The 22,342-nt window shown below is 40.8% G+C and overlaps 1 protein-coding gene and 1 long non-coding RNA gene across 10 annotated transcripts in view; one reads left to right on the top strand and one right to left on the bottom strand.

Moving 5' to 3' along the window:
• The window catches only part of ATXN3 (ataxin 3), a 36,172-nt gene extending 22,857 nt beyond the window's left edge, over positions 1-13,315 (top strand). For 6 of the 8 annotated variants that reach the window (XM_047738372.1, XM_047738376.1, XM_047738373.1 and 3 more), the window contains 2 exons: positions 4,068-4,159; positions 9,332-13,315. In XM_047738372.1, coding sequence (XP_047594328.1) covers positions 4,068-4,159; positions 9,332-9,426 — 187 coding nt within the window. In that variant the 3' untranslated portion in view covers positions 9,427-13,315. The remainder of the gene's footprint in view (positions 1-4,067; positions 4,160-9,331) is intronic. The other 2 variants (XR_007128828.1, XR_007128827.1) reach the window with 2 other exon arrangements.
• On the bottom strand, positions 102-22,338 carry LOC125105184 (uncharacterized). 2 transcript variants are annotated; one of them, XR_007128829.1, is made up of 5 exons: positions 22,233-22,338; positions 21,225-21,362; positions 10,360-10,520; positions 9,267-9,388; positions 102-2,614 (listed from the first exon to the last, which is right to left on the bottom strand). It is a non-coding gene; the product is annotated as an uncharacterized LOC125105184 (long non-coding RNA). The 2 variants fall into 2 exon arrangements; XR_007128830.1 differs by lacking the exons at positions 21,225-21,362; positions 22,233-22,338 and having other exon boundaries at positions 102-2,030; positions 10,360-10,491.
• Positions 22,339-22,342: the final 4 nt, after the last annotated feature.

A 22,342-nucleotide genomic window follows, 5' to 3' on the forward strand; every position in this document is an offset into this window, starting at 1 on the left:
CATTTCTTCCAGTTATTCTGAGATTTTTGGGTCAAAGGACAGAAACATTTTTTTAAGGTCTTGGTACAGATTTCTAAACTGCTTTTCAGAACGTTCCCAAATGATACTTCTATCATGCTTATTTCACATTCCATTTTTTGCCAGATTAAATTGGTCCAAACAGATATACTTTATTTTTTTTTAATATTTTATTTATTTATTTGACAGAGAGATCACAAGTAGGCAGAGAGGCAGGCAGAAAGGGAGAGGGAAGCAGGCTCCCTGCTGAGCAGAGAGCCCAATGCAGGGCTTGATCCCAGGACCCTGAGACTATGACCTGAGCTGAAGGCAGAGGCTTAACCCACTGAGCCACCCAGGTGCCCCGAACAGATATACTTTATAGCAAAACTACAAAATTCACAAGTAGACCTAAGAAAAAGAAAATTTTTTATACTTTAAAAAACAAATCCCTTTTTTATTTTTAAAAAAAATTTTTTTTTTTTTATTTTTTTTGTGGCAGTTGGGCGGGTTGAAAATGTGGAACTTTAATACATTTCATCTTTATCGTAGAGAGGATTTAAAATGTTTGAGTGTCAATGCAGCTCCTTCCAGGTTGGAGGGTAGTTGACTGGGTAGGAAGATGTGCATTGATGGTTTCCAGCTTCAGTTTCATCATCTGCCTCCTGGTCTGATCTTGAAAATATTGCTGGGAACTTAAGGAGAACTAGAGAATGTTTAACAGTCACATGTTGCTGAAAAGAGTTAAGAGCTGACTTCTGATGTTTCTTTTCAGCATTGTCTAGCATTCGGAATCTTGTAAGACTTGTTAGTAAAGGAGCTGAGAAACAATATTAGTCTCTAATATTAGGCCTTTCACTAGAATTCCTGATTACTTAGACTACAAGCTTCAGTCTTTGGGAACTGAGCTCTAAGGTTATTGAGCTAACTCTTCGTTCCTGCTGACCCTCTCTAAATGGGCCCTGGTGCTAACTTGTTATTCAAACAAATTTTGAATTCAAAATAAGGGTGTTTTTTTTTCCCCCATTCAAAGGGTTTATTATTCATTCAAATAGTTTTTTTTTCCCCCTATACGGTATTTGAAGCTTCATGTCTAATGTAGTAACCACAGTATTCATGCACCAAGCATAAAAGTACTGTTTAAAAACCTACTTGTTACAAAGTCATAGTCAATGGGGGCACCTGGGTGGGTCAGTTGGCTAAGTGTCCAACTCTTTTGATTTCTGCTGAGGTCATGATCTCAAGGTTGTGAGATCCAGCGCTGCATTGGGCTCCCCGCTCAGCAGGGAGTCTGCTTCTCTCTCTCTCCCTTTGCCCCCATATGCACATATGGGCATTCTCTCTCCCTCTCACTGAAATAAATCTTAAAAACAAACCAACAAAGTCATTGTTAATGAATATTAAGTAATATGTTCATAGCCAAGATATATTTTCCAGTAGTAATCTCTAAACCCATTACCTATTACTAAACCCCAGGTAAAACTCTTACTATATATCAGCAATGTCACTATAAAACCTACCTTAAAAACTCACAAATTGAGTGTCAAATTAGACAAAGCGTGTAAAACTATTGTGTAAACTGTAAAGTATTTCACAAATACCTTAGTTCCCAAGAATTTTTAATTCTTCTCCACGTGTAGCTCTGAAATGATACAAATTCTTTCCTCTGTTACTAAAAAACATTTCCCAACAAAGAGGGAATTACTGGCATTGTCTTCATGGTCATGGATTGCTGTGATTTTTTTCATTGTTTAAACCTTGAACTCAGTGCCCAGTGACATGGCATAACAGAATTCAGTTTAAGAAACAAGCTAGTAGAGGTTTTTTAAGCAGGAAAATACTTAGTACAGAAACTCAGCACTTACCCAGTCTTAGGAAGAGCTGGAGGTACAGTCTTTAGGCCAGGCTTCCAGAATTCCGAAGAGCTGTGTCCACTGCCCCAGTTGTCATCATGGGGAATTGGGATATATGGGGTTGAAGAACACACTGCTATGGCTGTCATCCTAGGATCAGGAAGCTGCCACCACAGTTGCCTAGACATGGGAACACAAAATCTGGCCCCCACTGCAGCTGGCATGAAGCAGAATCCTGGCATGGCAGCTCCCTGACTTGACTTGCCAGCAGAGAACAGCCAAAGCAGCAGGAGGATGTTTGTGTCTCATTTCTGCGAGTGCTTAATTGATAACCAGAATCCTAGCTGTACAGAGACCTAAGATGATGTTTTTAGCTTTCTAGCCTCCGATTCCGAGGGCACATTCAAAGCCACAGTGAAAATGGTGCCGCTTTGCTGTTCAAACATGTTGCATATTACTGTGTCATCAAATATGAAAAGTGTCAAAATTGTTTCAAGGTTGGCAATTCATTTACTTCTCACTTTTCATAAATTTAAAGTAGAATAAAGGTTATCTCTCTTAAGGTCACTGCCTCACCTACCATGCTCCTTTGTTCTGATATACTATCTTGATTGAAGGGGGAAAGGGCATGGAGAGAGAGCTGATGGGCCAAGATGTTCCTCCTGCCTCGCAAGCCTGTCTTGTGCACATCCCAGACTCAGGGTATGCTGGTGGGAGCGTTCTGCCATCTTAGGCATCATTAGCCCCGCATGCCTGAGAATAAACTGAGACAAATGTCTGTATACTTGGGTTTTCTTTGTTACTCATATTTAAAACAGAAGATTGAGACTCTAAGGGGAAAAAAGTATGCTATTCTATTAATAGTGTTACTGGTAAATTTAAAATACTGGTTCCTTTAAAAATCCTTCTGAACATTTATCTTTAAAGCTATGGCTTCTCAGAGTATCAGCTCTTTGTAAGGTTCATCTAATTTTCAACATATATAATCTGCATATGATGTGAAATTTATGTAAAAGCAGAAATAGTTAACAGAACTCCTTTATACCTTTTGCCCAAATTCCCCAATTGTTGACATTTCTGAGGGGTTTGAACATAACTTGCAGACCTGAACTCCCATTACATCTCAATATTTCAGTATGTATTTTTTTACATACAAGGACACTGTCCTACTTATTTATTTATTTATTTATTTATTTATTTTTAAAAGATTTTATTTATTTATTTGACTGACAGAGATCACAAGTAGGCAGAGAGGCAGGCAGAGAGAGAGGAGGAAGCAGCCCTCCCCACCCCCCGCCGAGCAGAGAGCCCGATGTGGGGCTCTATCCCAGGACCCTGGGATCATGACCTGAGCCGAAGGCAGAGGCTTTAACCCACTGAGCCACCCAGGCGCCCCTGTCCTACATATTTAGATCATAACCACCATGTTAAAAGTTTTAAAATGTGGATTTTTCTGACGTTGTTTTTCTGTCTGAAAAAATACGGGGAAAATTTATTTTAATGCAATAAATGGTACTGAAACTTGATCATGCATCTTAAAGTTACATTCTTTCATTGATCAAGTATTTGGTGAATGCCTGCTAATGTGACAGGCACTATTTTAGGCACTTGGGAAACAAGATAAAGTATGTGCTCTTGTTAGCTGATGCTCGAAAGAGACACAGAGTATCAGATGGTGATAAGTTGATGCCTGAAATTGAAAGGGAGCAGCGATGAGATAATGAGAGTACTTGGAGACTGCTGCAGGTGGCTGGTCAGGAAAGGTCTCTCAGAGGACATGCTGAACCTCAGAGCTGGAGGACAAGGAGGAGCTGGCCATGGAAAGATCATGTTAACTTGCGTGGTAGTTGGGATGTTTTATATTCTCAAAGGTGCTTATTTTTAGTGACTTCAACAATATTAAGGATCTGTAAACCAACATGTTTGCATAAGAATAGCTACCAGCAAATGCTTATGTTGATGTGTTATTTTGTGGTGAAAATTTTTACCTATTAATTTGATAATTCAGATTTTGTATCTAGGTTTCCTAGGATCGGCACTGTGATACTTTCAAGTAACATAAATCGGACTGGTTGCTCTGGCATTCTTTTGTGGAGTTCTTGACAATGACTCTTGTTTTGTGGAACTTTATATTTTCCATGTGAATACTTTTTCTCATGGCATATTTATTCTCAGGGTTTGTTTTTTTAATGTACATTCACTTTTGACTTGTTTCAGGCGGCAGCAGCAGCAGCAGGGTCCTCCCGGACAGCTGTCACAGCCGTGTGAGAGACCGACCACAAGTTCAGGAGCACCGGTTAGTGATCCAGGTATGCAGCTCTGCCCATGCTCTGACACAGGCTCCCTGTGATCTTGGCTTTACAGGCTTTTTTTCTCCCCTCCTTAATATACTGAAACTCTTGTATAACTTCGTAATCTACTAAATCCTTAGATTAAGAAGCAGGCAGACTAGTACTCAGTGGATATGTTTCTTTAGAATTACAAACAACAGGGCACCTGGGTGGCTCAGTCATTAGGTGTCTGCCTTTAGGTTGGATAATCCCAGGATCCTGTTGGGCTCCCTGCTCAGCGGGAAGCCTACTTCTCCCTCTCCTGCTCCCCCTGCTCATGTTCCCTCTCTCGCTGTCTCTCTGTCAAATAAATAAATAAAATCTTTAAAAAAAAATTATAAACAATACTTGCAATTTAGAGTAATTAATAATTCTCCAAAAATTCCTCAGATATAATGGATACTAGTAGTTGAAAGATGAATACATTTTACCCCCTAGAAAACTAAAATGCCCAAGTGTAGTCTAGAATTATTTATCAGGCCTTGGTTTAATAGGTCTTAAACTTTGGTCAATTATTGGTAGTACAAGTTGAGTAAGAAAACAACTGTATGTGACAAAGGCCAAGAAAATTCAGATGGGCAAAGATTTGAACAGATCCTTCACCAAACATATGGTTGACAAAGAAACCCATGAAAATATGGTCACTATTAATAATCATTAGGGAAATGTAAATTAAAATACAAAGAGATACCATTACACACCTTACTATAAGAATGGTTTAATAAAAAACAAAATCGAGAGTACCAAATGCTGGCTAGGATCAGAGCAACTAGACACCCGTACATTGTTGGTAGGAATATAAAATGGTACAGCAACTTTGGAAAACGGTTTAGTATTTTCTTATAAATTTAAATGTACACTTAACCATATGATTCAGTAGGCCCCACTCCTAGGTATATAACCAAGAAAAAAAAGAAAACATAAGTTCCCAGAAAAACTTGAAGGTGAATGTTCACAGCAGCTTAATTTTTAATTGTCAGAATCTAGAAGTTACCTAACTGTGGTCCTTCAGTGGTGAGTGAATGCACAAACTGTGGTACTTTCAAACAGTGGACTAATATTTCACAATAAAAAGAAATGAACTGGGGCTTTTCCCTATTCTCCTGCTATTTACAGCTAATAACCATGGACATTTATAACAAACGTAAGAAAATTCTGAAAGGCAGAGAGAAGACAGGCTGTATAGGAGGCTCAAGGACCAGAGGAATGACACAGTAATGTGTAGCCTGGATTTTCTTTTTGTCTCACATATTCTGGACTTGCTGCTGAAGAAGCCACAGTAAGGATGAAGTAATAAAGCCTGTTGTGTATGGTCAAAAGGGACTACTTAGCAAGTAAAAACTTTTGAGATAATAAATACTCTATTCCAGCCAAACAGGATTAGGTAAATAAACTGGCCTTACTGTCACCCCACCCCATTGACACAGACCAAGTAGGAGGGTAGACTGGTATCCCAGCTGCCAGGAACAAGGTGTACCTCCTGCTTCCCCTGGCCAGGGTGGTGTCAGAGAAAGCCACATGGGAAGCTGGGACTTTAGGTCCCTCCAGGAGACAACGAGGGGCTCTTTCCCATGGTGTCCATGGTTGTAGGGAGCCTACACTTCCCCCCCACCAATACAATGTGGAGGCGTCCCTCTGGCTTCCTGCCTGGCTGGTTTCAAAAGAGGCCCAGTGGAGAATTGGAGTTAGCGATTTGAGGCACTAAAGAGGCCATACCCAGAATGTCGGTGAGAGGCGGTAAGGAGGCATTCCTGCCCCTTCTGGTCAAGGAGCTAGCAGTGGAGAACAGTGAGGAGCCAGAACCCCCACATGGGCACAGAAGTAATGATCACACACACGCTCCCCGTCTCGGGCCGCAGCAGGGCAGTGCCCCTCTCCCCCACTCGGTGCTGTGTCAGAAGAAGCCTTCTAAAAGAAAAGATTTAAGTAAGACTTACAGTCTTATAAAATGCAACACCACAGATGTTTAGGATGTGATCAGAAGTGTTACCATACCAAGAGCCAGGGAAAATTCAACTTGATTGAGAAAAGAAAGTTCATAGTGTCACCAAAATGACACTGGTATCAGAATAAATTCTCACAAGGCTTTTTAAAGCAGCCATCATAAAAATGCTACACTAAGCAATTATGAACATGCTTAAAACAAATGAAGAAACAGAAAGCTTCAAGAAAGAAATAGAAGATGAACTAAATGGAAATTTTAGAGCTGAAAAATAGTAATACCTGAAATTTGAAAGTGCAGTGATTGGATTCAACAGGTGAATGGAAGGACAGAGGAAAGAATCCATGAACTTGAGGACTGTTGCCCATTCTGAGCAACAGCGAGAATTAGACTGGAAAAAATTAACAAAACCTGTGGGACTATAGTAGAAGATCTAATGTGCCATGGGAACCCTAGGGGATGAGGAGGGAGGGTGGGGCTGAAAAATATTTGAAGATATAATGGCTGAAAATCCCCCGCTTTGGCAAAAGATCTAAAACTACAGAATCAGGGTACTTGGGTGGCTCACTAGGTTAAGCGTCCAACTCTTGATTTTGGCTCAGGTCATGGTCTCAGGATGTAAGATCAAGCCCCATGTTTGACTCCACACTGTGAAGCCTGCTTAAGATTCTCCCTCCCTCCCTCCTTCTCTCTCTGCCCCTCCTTGCCTAATAAATAAATAAATAAATAAATTAAATAAAACAAACTGCAGAATTAAGAAGCCAAGTGAAGCTCTGACAGTTAAGCGAAAGAAATTTATGCCAAATCATAGTCTAACTTCTGAAAACTGAACAAAGGAGGAAAATCTTGAAACCAACTAGAAACATCTTGCCTATAGCAATTTGTATGATAGCACATTTCTCACCTGAAATCACGGATATCAGTAGAAAGTGGCACAACTTTTTTTTTTTTTTTAAGATTTATTTATTTTACAATCTTCAAGCATGCATGAGCAGGCAGAGGCAGAGAGAGAATCTTCAAGCAGATTCTCCACTGACCACAGAGCCTGATCTCGTGACCCTGAGATCCTGACCTGAGCCAAAATCAAGAGTCAGATGCTTAACCAACTGAGCCACCCAGGCACACTTCATTTTTCAAGTGTTGGAAAGAAAAAACAACCCAGGGGCACCTGGGTGGCTCAGTCGGTTAAGCATATGCCTTTGGCTCAGGTCATGATCCCAGACTTCTGGGATTGAGTCCTGAGTCAGGCTCCCTACTTGGTGAGGAGTCTGCTTCTCTCTCTCCCTCCGCCCCTCCCCCTCACTGGTAGTTTCTCTCCCTCCCTTTCTCAAATAAATAAGATCTTAAAAAAAAAGAAAAAAAAAGGAACCCTAGAATTCCCAGTGAAAATTTTCTTCAGGAATGAAGAGAAAAATTAAGAGAATTTTCATTGGTAGACCCATCCTAAAATAATGGCTAAAGGAAGCTTTCTAAACAGAAATAATGGGGCGCCTGGGTGGCTCAGTCATTAGGAGTCTGCCTTTAGCTCAGGTCATGATCCCAGGGTCCTGGGATCACGCCCCACGTTGGGCTCCTTGCTCAGCGCCTGGTTCTCCCTCTCCCACTCTCCCTGCTTGTGTTCTCTCTCTCGCTGTATCACTCTGTCAAATAAATAAATGAAATCTTAAAAAAAAATAAGAATTAATCTGGGAACATTAGAAAGAAAAAAAGAATAGTAGTAAGAGTAAAAATATGGGTAAGCAATAGATACTCCTCTCCTTTTGAGTTTTCTAAATTATGTTGGATGATTGAAGCAAGAATTAGAACATTGATTTTGTTTTTAGTGTATATGTAGAAAATATTTAAGGCAATTACATTATAAATGGTAGAGTAAAGGGAGGTGAAATTTCTTTGTTTTTCAACTGTTACAGTCATTCTGGAAAATAGTTTGTCAATTTCTTTAAAAACTGAACTTGTACCTACCATACAACCCAGCAGTTACACTCCTGGACATTTATCTCAGAGAAATGAACACTTAACCTGTCCATGCAAAAACCTGTACACAAATGTTCATAGCACTTTTATTTCTCATAGTCAAAATCTGGAGACAACCAAAATGTTCTACAGAAAGGCAGAGAAGTTTAAACAAGTGGTAGTATATCTATGAAATACTACTCAGGACTAAAAAGAAACCAGCTCTTGATACATGAGCAGTTTGGTTGTGCCTCAAGGGCACTATGCTAAGTGCAGGAAAGATCTGTTACAGTGTGGTTATGGTTGTGTAACATTCTAAAAATGACAAATTTGGGGGCACCTCGGTGGTTCAGTCGGTTAAGCATCCGCCTTCCGCTCAGGTCATGATCCCAGGGTCCTAGGATTGAGTCATGCATAGGGCTCCCTGCTCATCCAGGGAGTCTCCTTATCTCTCTGCCTCTCCCCCTACTTGTGTTCTCTCTCTCTGTCAAATAAATTAATAAAATCTCCAAAAAAATAAGTAAAAAATAAAAATGATAAATTTGTAGAGATGGAGAACAAATTAGTGGCTGCCTGCAGTTAGGGAAGTTGGGGGCAGAGAAGTGGGTGTGAATCAGAAGGGACAGCAGGAAAGAAATCTTTGTGGTAGTTGAACAGTTCTCCGTCCTGGTTGTGGTGCTGGTGGTTACACAAATCTACACATGTGACAACATAGCATAGAACTACACACAACTTTGTACCAATGTCAATATCCAAGTTTGGGGTTAAACTGTAGTTCCCTGGGATTTAACTATTGAGCGAAATTGAGCCAAAATGTACACAGGAACCCTTTGAACCCTTTGAATCTTTGTAACTTGCTGCAAATAAATTGTTTAAAAACAAGATTTAGGTAACAAATTATGTATATGTATACACACACACACACACACAAACTAAGTTAATTTTTCATTTAGCATAATGCACTTGTTTTGACATACAGAATAAATGTATTATGGGGATTGACCACAAAGGGGCAGCACGTGCAAATTTGGGAGAGCAGTGGGCAGGTCCGGATCTGGTGGTGATGGTAGTTATATGGCTCTGTGCATTTGTCAAAACATAAAACTGTAAGAGAGTGCATGTTACTTTATTTAAGTATTAGAAATTTAAAAAGGAAGCTATAGTAGTCAAATGTATTTTCTAAGAGCTCACCTTTTGATGACTTTGAGAATTTTCCAGAAATGTCTAAGAGAGATGCTTGTTTTCTTTCCCAACAGGAGATGCTATGAGTGAAGAAGACATGCTTCAGGCAGCCGTGACCATGTCTTTAGAAACTGTTAGAAATAATTTCAAAACAGAAGGGAAAAAATAATACCTTTTACAAATCACTTAGATATTCATATTTTCCAACATTATTATTCTGTGTGGTTAGAGCATAGAGGGTCCATTTTAGTAATGTGTCAAACAATGTTCAACAGAGGAGATAAGACTGTTAGGTGGTTTGCAACAAAAAGATGAGAAAGTGGAAAAATGCGCCAGTTGTGGGACTAAATAGTGATCTTCCAAACACTAGCCAAAGAGGCATTTAGCAATTAAAGAAATTTAAAATAGTTTTCTAAATGTTCCTTTTTCTTTCTGAGTGTGCAGTATCTCTCATGTCTAAAATTAGGGCATTTTTCTTGGATCTTTTTGCAGACCAACTAATTAGCTCTTGCCACAGAACTTTTTCCATACATGTTCTTCTCATCCTTTCTGTTCAGGTCGTTTGACTCACTTTCCATCATCTCATAGTTGCTTTTCTTTCTCATTAACCAAGTTAACCTTTTAGGACAGTGTCTCTTTTCTGTGTCGATAGTAGTAGCAGTTCCAGAAAGATCCGCCGCTTTCCCTCCAATTATGTAGCGTGCCCTTGGATGTTTTCTCATGTTATTTCTCTAATCACAGTTTCTTTGCTACTTGGTTTTCCTTACTTTTCTACAGCTCTTTTGAAAGATGGTAATCTTTCTGGAGGTTTTGCTTTTTAAGCCCTCTAAGATGGGATCATTAGTTCATGATTCTGGTGCATTCCAAAACGCTGAAATCAACAAGTATTTGAGAATAAATGAGATTTTTTTTTTTAATGTGTGAGCACATCCTTTTCTAGATGTTTTATGAATGCCTTCTCAATTATGTTAGACTGTCACAGCTCTGCTGTGACTTTTTCTCCTGCACCTTGATATTTCCTTTTCTCCAGTTGAAAAAAATAGGAGAAGCACAGTATGCAAGCAAGTTTCCTTCTGTGTCAGACTTCACAAATAATACCCACCATGAATGTATGAGAGACAAAGTTTTCTTTCAATTTAGCGGCAGCTTCATTTTATTCTCTCTTGTGACCGGAGCTCTCTTGTTTACGGTGGAGTCATGGAATATAGATGTCTGCTTCTGCTGCATATCTTGTAGTAGGTATTATTTGCCAGAGATGATGATCTGGAATATGAAATTAATCTACTAACAAAAGTACATTTACATTTATACTGTGATTTGACACTGACATCATGTTTAAATTACAAAAGTCACACAGTACTTAATGGGTCTGTAAATAAGAAAGCCTTTAGTTTTGATAAACATTCTTTAATTGGGATGCACAGAAAGTTTCTTGCTGTGTCAGTACAGGGGTATGATTTTGGTGAAAATTAACTATGTCTCTCTGAAATGGACATTTTGGATTCTGTCATTTACTCCCCATCCCTCATTCTCCACCCCCTTTGAAGCCCTTTGAAATGCTGAATTATTCATAAGCTAAAGGTTAGGAAATTTCAGCTAACAACATAGAAAATTAAAGTATGATATGTTGCCATGACTAGTGTATGGCTACACATTTTATCAGGGAAATTTTTTTGACCTAGGATTTATTGCTGAGTTGAAAGGAGATGAAAAAAATGCCTTTTATGATTATGAAATAGCTTTTTTTTTTTTTGGGGGGGGGGGGGGATAGAGACAGATTTTTTTAGTCATTATTTTGTGCCAAATAACATTTTCTGAAGTTTACCTTGCAAAAGTAGACTGTTTTACTTTAAAATCTGAAGTTTTCTTTTGAGAATTGAAAATGTTTCAGAAGAGTTATAAAACTTTAGAATTGCAAGGGACATTGGCGTTAGTACTGCTCCCTCAAGATTTATAAACCAAAATATTTTAAGATTGAACATTTCTGTAGTAATCCCCAATATACTTGTCCTATTTTCCATGGATATTAGTTTTTACCTTATCCCATTGGAAAAATACATTAAATTTTTCATACACGAATGGGTGACTTACCTAATATAAAAATGAGAAAAGAAATATGCATTTGAAAGTTTTAACCTTAGAGTTTATAAAGTTCTTATATTACATGCCCTTCTTAAAGCACTTAAGGAAATATGGCATGTTGACCTTCATTTAGGGATTTTTTTTTTTTCCTCTGCAGCAGAGTTGAGCACACACTGAATACATTTGAATGTGTTTAGTTTATTTTGAATATTGCATTTGGCAGGCAGATCCAGAATGACTAGAGAACTGCCAAATTTTTGGATTGGCTTAAACTTAATTTAGATTCCATCCCATAATTGATTGGCCAGTATGAAAAGATGCCAATGCTCATAATTACAGTATCAGAAAACTTAGTTATACAAAGGTATAGTTCACACATCAGGAACTGTTATTTACTGTAAGTAACCTGCAAGAAAGTCAGAAACAATGAAACTCACAATAGCAGTTCCTGCTCAGAACTCTAAATAAAGATTTCCGTTCTGTTTTACCAATTGGGAACACCTTAATGTTTAATATTTAAACTACTGGTATCATTTTTCTAATGTATAAATTGAGTTACCAGGATAAAATACGTACAGTGGTTATGCTAGTGTTTAAACACGTTTTGGAAACACCACTTTCATATTTTGAGATGTCAAAAATATAATAAGTAGTTATTTATGTTTTAAAAATTCACAGTAGCTTAAAGAAATTAACAGTAATTAACCTCTGCTCTAAAATCATCAATAAACATTTTTACAGTAATTCACATGCAGATATTTCAGTAACGTAAATTGAAAAGATTGCTGCAGGTAAACTGTATTTTAACTTTTAAGATCCTGATCGAATAATTTACAATTCACAGAATATTTAAGGAGGTGCTTTTTTTTCTTTAAAACTTGATTTTTCTTAATTAAGACTTTATTCATGCCAAAGTTAATGAAAAAAGCTCAACACTGGTTGAGGGTCATTATAGGCAAAACTACCAATAGTCTGTGGTTTTTCATGTAATACGAAGTTGAATAAAGTAAATTTTATTCCTGTCAGAGCCTGAATCACATTTTTAATGTCTGCATGTTTGATACTCTTTTTAAATAGTATCATGCCAGTGCCAAGATTTACTAAATGTGTTAAAATTGGCCTATTGGGCCCACACAAATTTAAAGAAGATTGAGTCAGTGCGTAAGCAAAATATAGTGATAGAAATTAAAATATCTCCAGTTGAAATAAATCTCGATGTCAAGAGAACTCAATCATATTGATGCCTTCCTATTTAAAACTTTATGTGCAACTGGAAAGCCCAATGACTACTACTCTAAAAGTAAATAGTTTGTTGTATCTGGGCCCTAACAAGTACGGAGATATTATATATGTGACCTTAATTAAGAAAAAACAGATTGGATCAACTAATCATTTCAGCAGTGTCAATAATTTTTCATATTTTCAAAAAAAAAACAAAACTTTCCTTTGTTCCTGGTCCCTTTATGAACCAGCATCTTCTGCTAAAGAGATGAACTGGCTTGTATTTTTTAAAGTCTTACATTAGCAAAAATGTTTCATTTTACTTTCATGAATGAAAAGATTATTGACACAGTTGTTTAATTCTTGAATTTTGATTTTTTTTTATTTGAAGAAAATCTTTGCTTTTATTTTTGCAAAATGTTCTGGCATTTTAAGAATACTAGTAACATAATTTCTAAATTTACAGTAATTGGCATGTTTAACAATAGTGTATCAGTAAATATATTAAGACTGTGGATTCATATACAAGGAATGGGAAGCAATAGTGAAATGTATGTAAAAATTCCTGATTCATTTAGGAAGCACTTCACCTTCTTGCTTAGTTCAAAGGTGAATGTCTCCAGGAACTTTTAAAAATTTTTTTAAAAGAGAAAGATGTACATTGGAATGTGAAAAATTTCTATAACACTGGACTACTAGAAATAACTTTGTAAAAATTACTGTTCTGTATAAACTATTTGAAATTCAAGTACAAAGAAAACACCTGAAATCATTGTCTTTTGGCCATGACACCAGTGCACTGTGGCGGTGCCATTTGCTCAGGACCCAACTCTGTAGCCCTCTCTGTGTGTGCCCTCCCTCCAAGTTCTGTCGCAGTTACTATACACACAGGTCTTCCTGTCTGGTCCTTAGAAAAGCCGGGCTTCCAAAGCACTGTTGAACACTGAGGATTCTATTGTTAATGTGGATGTTCGATGAGTTGTATTTTAAATATCAAAGATTATTAAATAAAGATAATGTTTGCTTTTTTTATTTCTGTTTTTATTTGTGTTGACGGGTTAATTCCTAGCCTTGCTAATTAAGCAAAGGATGGTGGGAAGACCAGCTGCCTCTGCACCACCTGAGAGCTTTCCAGAAATGCAGAGGTTTAGGCCACACCTACTGACTCAGGACCTGTGTTTTTAACAAGACCCCCAAGGAATCCCATGTAGATTCAAGTATGAGAGGCTTGTTTAATGGGGAGTTTGTGACAAATGAAAGGGGTGGGGCACGGGTAATCCATTCCAGCTCACTGATGCCCAAGGGCCCACTATTACTAGAACCTCTCATCGTTTCTTAGAGATGCTAGGTCCAAAGTTTTACTTGAAATCTGATTTTTAAATGGTTGCTCCATTGCTGCTATAATCCTGAGGGCCCAAACAAAGCACGCTGGTAACAATTTTTAGGAGTGCTGTTTTTTCCTCATCCAACTCTGGACACCAGAATCCAACTGTAGAAATTAGAATCCACTTGGACGGATCGAGGGTTCTAGAATCCTCAAACCATAATAAGGGTTATATATCCATTTTATCCTTAATTAGGGTTGGGCATGAATATTGAAATATAAAAATGTTCAAACTGATTACATGAATCTTAGCAAAACCTCATAGCTTAGTGCTTAGAAGGACCGTTTCATTGAATTTGGATGCCACCAAATGGCTCTGATCTCATCAATACCTACTTGTGGGCCCCATGAATTTTAAGTTGAAGACCCATTTTATGTTAGTTGATATAAAAGGGAATTTGAGGGTTGTCTTTATCCCCAAGATTTGCATGTTTGAGGACTCTTTAACCATTTTGTCACCAAATGCTCAAAAGTTCATTCTTTAGGGGTGCCTGGGTGGCTCAGTGGGTTAAAGCCTCTTCCTTTGGCTCAGGTCATGATCCCAGGGTCCTGGAATTGAGCCCTGCATCAGCAGGGAGCCTGCTTCCTCCCCTGTCTCTGCCTCCTTCTCTGCCTACTTGTGATCTCTGTCAAATAAATAAAATCTAAAAAAAAAAAAAAAAAAAAAAAAGTTCATTCTTTAATTTGGGTTGGGCTGACCTACTCTCTTGACGTTTCCCCTTTACACACTGTGGTCCTAGCAGGCCTCTTTGTGGCCCCCCCCCCCCCCCGCGTGCTCCCTAACATTCTCCTCGCTCCCTTCCCTTTGCTTGTTTGATACCCCTGCCCCAGAAGTCTGTTGGCCACCCCCTTGCTGGGAGGGCTCTTTCAACGGGGCTACCACCCTTTGCTGTGCCCTGTTCTCCCCCACCATCGTTCCAGTGCTTTCTGTGTTGGGAACGGCAGCCACCCTCTGTCTCGGGCTGCTAGCAAGAAACAATCACTGTGGCATTCATTCACTCATTCAGCAAAACATCTGAGCACTCCCTGTGTGCCAGGCATGGTTCTGGGTCCTTGGAAATAGAGTCATGAGTCAGATACTGTGCTCTTGTCCTTGCATTCTGGCTGGCTGTTACCCAGAGGAAACGTTTCATGACCATAACTTCACAACATGTAAAGAACTGTGCTTGTTCTGTGTACTCCGAAGACAAACAGGGTGATGCACTGGAGTGTGATTGAGAGGGAGGACCGCTCGTTCTGGATGCAAGGAAAGGCCTGCGCAGAGGTGACCTTCACACAAACACCTGGTAACTCCTGAGGCCGCCCTGCAAAGGTGAAGGGCGTGGGACCGGCCTGAGGAAACGGCAAGCACAGCAGCTCTGAGGTAAGGGCTGGTTGTGTCCGAGGAACAGAGAGAAGGCTGGAAGAGGCTAGCAGGTAGTGAAGAGAGATGGAATTAGGATGTAGACAATTTCTGTAAGCTTTTATAAATACAGATAAGTTTGTATTGTTCTATTATACCAAGCCATCTGCTTCCACTTTCTAAAATATTCTGCACTTCTTTCTAGAATAGTCCCAAGACTTTTTTAAAAAATCTTTTTTTGGGGGATGCCTGGGTGACTCAGTGGGTTAAGCCGCTGCCTTAGGCTCGGGTCATGATCTCAGGGTCCTGGGATCGAGTCCTGCATCGGGCTCTCTGCTCAGCGGGGAGCCTACTTCCCTCTCTCTCTCTCTCTCTCTGCCTGCCTCTGTCTTCTGTGATCTCTCTCTGTCAAATAAATGAATAAAATCTTTTAAAAAAAATCTTTTTTTTAAGGATTTATTAGAGAGAGAGAGAGAGAGAGCGCATGCGCAAGCATGAGCAGCGGGGAAGAGCAGACAGAGAGAATGACTCTCAGGCGGACATCCAGCTGAGAACAGAGCCTCACTTGGGTTCAGTCCCCCGACCCTGAGATCATGACCTGAGCCAAAATCAAGAGTCAGACACTTAACTGACTGAACCACCCAGGCACCCCTGAAAAAATAATCTTTTAAAAGGTTTATTAACTACATCTACCAAAGATCATGCCAGTGCTCACCTTCAGCAACCCCAGAAACTGGCTGTATTTTAGCATTAAAGATACTGCTTAACATACCTGAGATTAGGATTTCAGGCAAGCCTCCCATTCCCCACCTGTGCATTTTGTTTTTCTTCCTCTCATATCTATGCAATTGTTTTCATCACTATCAGACAACTATAGTTCGTTTTGAAATCTTAGCGTCATGTTTTGGTTGGTAATCCACATCAACTGTAGTGATTAATATCCAGATATCTCCCAGTTACTCTGTGCCTTTCGTCCAGGACGCCATCATATTATGGTAAGCATGAGCAACAGTATCATAGCTCTTCTCTTGGACTTCAGCCTTTAGATTTGGTCGTCGGAGAAAAACAATATAACAGTGACTTTATTAGCTCTAAGTTTTTTCCCTCTCAGCTTAAGAAAACCAGAACTGATTGGGCATTACACAGTGTAAAGAATTTTTTTTTTTTCTTAAGAATCTGCTTTCTGGGGCGCCTGGGTGGCTCAGTGGGTTAAAGCCTCTGCCTTCGGCTCAGGTCATGATCCCAGAGTCCTGGGATCGAGGCCCACATCGGGCTCTCTGCTCAGCGGAGAGCCTGCTTCCTCCTCTCTCTCTGACTGCCTTTCTGCCTACTTGTGATCTATCTCTCTGTCAAATAAATAAATAAAATCTTAAAAAAAAAAAAAAGAATCTGCTTTCTGGCGGCACCTAGGTGGCTTAGTCCTTAAGCCTCTGCCTTTAGCTCAGGTCATGATCTCAGGGTCCTGGGATCGAGCCCCGTGTTAGGCTCCCTACTCAGCGGGAAGCTGCATCTCCCTCTCATACCCAGATCGTGCTCTCTATCGATATCTCTGTGTCTCTCTCAAATAAATAAATTTTTTAAAAATCTTTAAAAGAATCTGCTTTCTGTATTCTTGCTTTACATACATGGATGGCTTCATTGCTAAGATCGATTCATGGTTCAAGAAAGCTGCTGCAGGCGGGGCCCATGATTACATCTGCATCCCAGCAAACAGAAAGCAAAAGGAGGATGGAAGAAGGCCAGGTGCCCATCCTTTTTTAAAAATAATATCTATGCTTAAAGTGGGACTTGAATTCACGACTCTGAGATCAAGTGTCCCATGCTCTGAATGAGCCAGCCAAGTGCCCCCATGTGCCTTTTCCTTAAGGTTACTTCCTTGAAGTTGCATAACGCCATTTCCATTTACGTTTACATGGGCCAGAACTGAACCCCATGTCCCTTTCCAGCTATAAGATGGTTTTTATTTGGGTTGGTCATGAGTCTTAGCTTGGGCATCCTAGAGGCAGACCCTGAGATGAGGATTCCTGTGAAAGTGATTTTTTTTTTTTTAAGTGTTTCCAGGGGCACCTGGGTGGCTCAGTCAGTTAAGCGTCTGACTTTATTTCAGGTCATGATCTCAGGGTCCTGGGATTGAATCCCCTTATTGAGCCCTGTATCAAGCCCCGCACTGGGCTCGCCGCTCAGCAGGGAGTCTGGTTCTCCCTTTCCCTCTGCCCTACCCCTACTCATGCACTCTCTCAAATAAATAAAATCTTTAAAAAGAAAAAAAGTAATTCCAGGAAGAAAGGGAAGGGGGCATAGTGGGGTAAGAAAGTGGAATAAGGAAAGGAAGCCAAGCAAGGGTATAAAAATAAGCAAAGGCTTAATCCTGCAGACAGATCTGGTCGGATACAGTATATTCACATCTTGGAGTTATTATATCGTGGGCAGGGAGCTGCATCATTTTATTTTATTTTTTTTTAAGATTTTATTTATTTATTTGACAGAGAGAGAGTAGGGGGTAGCAGGCTCCCTGCTGAGCAGAGAGCCCGATGCAGGGCTTGATCCCAGAACCCTGAGATCATGACCCGAGCCAAAGGCAGAGGCTTAACCCACTGAGCCACCCAGGCACCCCTCATTTTAAATACTACTACACGGGGTTGTCTCAGCATCTCTGGGAACACACACAGTTCCTCCAGCAGAGGAACACCTGTTGAGAGTGAAAGCATCCCAAGAAAAGGTGTGCACAAAAGAGGTAAAAGGATGAAGGAGTCAGGAGGGGGCACCGGCATTTTCTGCTATACCACGCATCCAGGCAACAAGGGAGGGTTCAATAACTGCCCGTGAAGTGGAGAACAGACTCTGGGAAACGATTAGCCACTGCTAGGTGAGGCGACCGCAGAAGTGAGATGTGTGGCATTTTGGGCAAAGATGGAAAGTCTGTACAGGACTGAGCAGAACTGAGGAGGCCGAACACTGTGTTGAAGAGAGGTACACACAATAGCAAACAGGAGACAAAAGCAACAACTATCTTGGAAGGTGGGGGTGAGATGTGGACTGAAATCAAGAGGATTGATTTAAAGTCTCCAAAACTAGCAGAGACCCCAGAGAGGAGGCACTAACCAATTAAAACAAAACAACAAAACAAAACACAACACTTTTAAATAATTTGCTGAACTAAAAGACATAGTTTTTTAAAGTGTTTGCTGAATGCCCAGCATAATGAATGAAACTACAAACAACCGATTGCAAAACACATCATTATTAATTTCAGAGCATCAGGGGCACCTGGGTGGCTCAGTTGGTTAAGCCTCTGCCTTCGGCTCAGGTCATGATCCCAGGGTCCTGGGATTAAGCCCCTTGTCCGGGCTCCCTGCTCATCAGGGGGCCTGCTTCATGCTCTACCTGCCACTCCCCCTGCTTGTGCTCTCTCTCTGATAAATAAACAAACAAATTAATTAATTAATTAAATATTTAAAGTGAAATAAAGTGGGTTTTTTGCTTTACACTTGCATAAATAAACCCATTTAGATAGTTTTCTCACAAGAAAGGAAATTTTTTTTTTTTTTGGAGGTGTATTGATGATCCCACCACTTGAGAAACCAGGTTCCAGCTGATAATATTGTTGTTTCCTTTTTTTTTTGTTTTGTTTTGTTTCCAGCCATTGAGATTTTAAAACTCCTAGGTTCAGGGGGTGCCTAGGCGGCTGGCTCAGTCATTTAAAAGTCCAACTCTTGGGGCGCCTGGGTGGCTCAGTGGGTTAAGCCGCTGCCTTCGGCTCAGGTCATGATCTCAGGGTCCTGGGATTGAGCCCCGCATCGGGCTCTCTGCTCAGCAGGGAGCCTGCTTCCTCCTCTCTCTCTGCCTGCCTCTGTCTGCTTGTGATCTCTCTCTGTCAAATAAATAAATAAAATCTTTAAAAAAAAATAAAAGTCCAACTCTTGGTTTCAGACCAGATCATGATCTCAGGGTCATGAGTCAGCCCTGCATCGGGCTCTGCAATGGGTATGGAGCTTGCTTAAGAGTCTCTCTCTGGAGGCACCTGGGTGGCTCAGTGGGTTAAAGCCTCTGCCTTTGGCTCAGGTCATGATCCCAGGGTCCTGGGATCGAGCCCCACATGGGGCTCTCTGCTCGGCAGGAAGCCTGCTTCCCTCTCTCTCTGCCTGCCTCTCTGCCTGCTTGTAATCTCCATCTGTCAGATAAATAAATAAAATCTTTAAAAAAATTAAAAAAAAAAGAGTCTCTCTCTGCCTCTGCACCACCCCCCTCTCCAGCCCCCAAATAGCATGCTTGTGCTCTCTTTAAAAAAAAAAAAAAAAATCCTAGGTTCAGAATTTCAGGTAATCAACCTAGTCCCCATCACCTGGAGCCACTCAGATTCATGGGCTCTCTCCTATGTGGTAGTTTTGCTACTTATTGTGTGATAATGAACATCCATGTTAGCTACAGGGATATTTGGCAGGAAAAGAAGTTATCTTCAGCCCTTCAGCCCAAACTTCATTAAACTTGGATGTCTTCTAACTTTTGTCTTCTAACTTCTAACTTTTAAAAAATTTCAAATACATGCAAAAGTAAAAGACTATTATAACGAACCTCTGCGTACCCAGCTTCAATAACGATCAATCCCTGGCAATTACTGTTTTGTCTACTCTGCTCCCATTATTTTGCAGCACATCCCAAACATCATGGTATTTATCAGAATCACTCTTTAAGTCTCTTGGGCCATAGTTCATCCCACAGGAAAAAGAATACCCCATAAGGAACTTATAGGACATAGCTTTTTATGCTAATTACTTTAAAATGATGTAAATACATATAATTGTGCTTGTTTTCTTCATTAATTGCAGCATCTTTGTGGCATGACATGAATTTACAGGAATTTACAGGATGGAGCTCCAGAGAATGTACAGCTGTAGGCAATAAAGCTTGATTTACACTAGCTAAACTTTTCACTGTGGTCCAGAAACTCACAACTTCATGTGACTCCTCTGTTCAGAACAGTTTCCCACTCTGCTAATACTGCCTGATCCTACTCAGTAAAAGCCAGAGTCCTTACAATATGGCCTACCAGGCCCTATGTGATCTGTGCCCTCCCACTCTGACTTCTTGGTTCTTATCACTTAACCAGCCTTCCCCACCCCACTCTACTCCAACCATCCTTGCCTTTTTGCTATTCCTCTAACCTGCCAAAGACCCTCCTACCTCAGGACCTTTGCATTAGCTGTTATTTCCTGCCTGTACCACTCTTTTCCATATATATCCACATATCTCAAATTTGTCTTTTCCTAAGTAAGCTTACTTAGGTCCTATGCGGAGCTTAAACTCACAACCCTGAGATCAAGAGGTACATGCTCTACTGACTGAACCATCAAGGTGCCCTGACATTTCTCATTCTCTTAATTCCTTCAAGTATCTGTTCAAATATCACCAGATCAGTGAGACCTTCCCGACTACCTTCTATAACATTACAAGTGCCCTCTCTCCAATCTTTTCCATATGACCCTTACCCTGTGTTTTTTTCCTCCAAGTGGTCATCACTACTTGTCTGTATTTACTATATTTTATTTATCATTTATCCCTTCCCAGTAGAATGCAAGCTCCATTAGACCAGGAGCTACATGTTTTTTTTTCTCCTGCCATACTCCCAGTACCCAGAATAACTGTAGACACATCAAAAGGTCATCCGGATGCCACATTTTTGAAACTTTATAAACACTTAAATAGAACTCACCAGGTACCAGGCACTGTTCCGAGCTCTTAAAAATATCACCCTATTTAATCCTCCTAATGACCCTACCCAGTAGACACTATTATTATCATTTTCCATTTTACAAAAGAGAAACTGATGCAGAGAGGTTAAGTAACCCACCCAAGGTCGTAGGTACAGCTAGTAAGTAACAGCTCCAGGCAGTCAGGCCCTGGAGCCTGCATATGCAACTCTTGGGCACTGATGTCTTACCCAGAATAGGATGCAATTTTCTTTTAAAAGCATTCAGATTTCAGGGAGAACTACTATTGCCTGGTGCCATCAGATTCTCAATAGTGGAGGCATTCCCAATGTTCCAGTCACAAACAGTGTACTCTGTGGTGACTCCTTCTGTAAATAAAATCAGAGAGAAAGATGCCAGTATTTAGTGGTATGCTTAAAAGAACTGCAGACCTATTCTTTTTAAAGCAAAAAACGTCATCGTCTCTCTGGCCAGGTAATGTGCGTCCCGTACCATTGCGTCAAGTACCTGTAAGTCACGTGACTTTTCTTCCTCTGGGGAGTAAAGCAAGCGAGGCGGGACACTCCGCTGTGTGCACCCACTCGTGTAACAGGGCTGAGAGGGATGGGGACTTGCACAGTTAGTGCTACCAACACCATAGAAGAGTTTCTGTTAGAACAGCATTTCTTCATAATAAGTTGTCCCGCTGTCCTTTACTGAGTTATTATTTTTTAAAGGTGTTCTGTGTTTTAACTTCATGGGTTAGTTATATCGGCTTCCTGAACAAAGCGCTTGGTGTATTAGAGAAGGCAGGATTTCAGTGACGCGTTGTAAAGGTACCAGGGAAAATGACTACTGTGGAGAGTAACAACGTGTGTTTCTTGCCTGGACATGAGTTTGCTGCCCATCGCTTCTATCTGTGTGTCCTGAGCCCCTACCCCAGCGGAGGGCACAGAGCAGCCCGAGACCCTGATGCAGAATAAACGGAGGAACTGTGCTAAGTAAAACCGTTTGCTGCGCAGTGCAGCGACCCCGCCACCTGAGTGCCCTTGCACCGCGGTAGTCAGAATTAAAACTCAGGTTTCACCGACACCGCGAAGGTTCAGCGGCTTCCCGGAGCACGTCGGCTTCCAGGCGCCCCCACTCACGAACGGCTCGGCCTGAAGCGCAGGTGCAGCGGGCGGGGACAGCCGCGTCACCCTTGGCTCTTGAGACCACTCCCCCAGAGGCCAAAGCCCGCGCGCTACGTGGAGGCTGACCTTGCCCGGCTCCGGAGGTAGGCAGCCCCAGCCAGCCGCTCTCGGTCCTCCGCGATCCCACGCTCCCTTGCGCCAAGGACACGTCCGGCACCTCCGCAGAGCCCTTCTAC

Source organism: Lutra lutra, chromosome 7, assembly GCF_902655055.1.
Source record: "Lutra lutra chromosome 7, mLutLut1.2, whole genome shotgun sequence".
In the NCBI taxonomy this organism is placed as follows: Eukaryota; Metazoa; Chordata; class Mammalia; order Carnivora; family Mustelidae; genus Lutra; species Lutra lutra.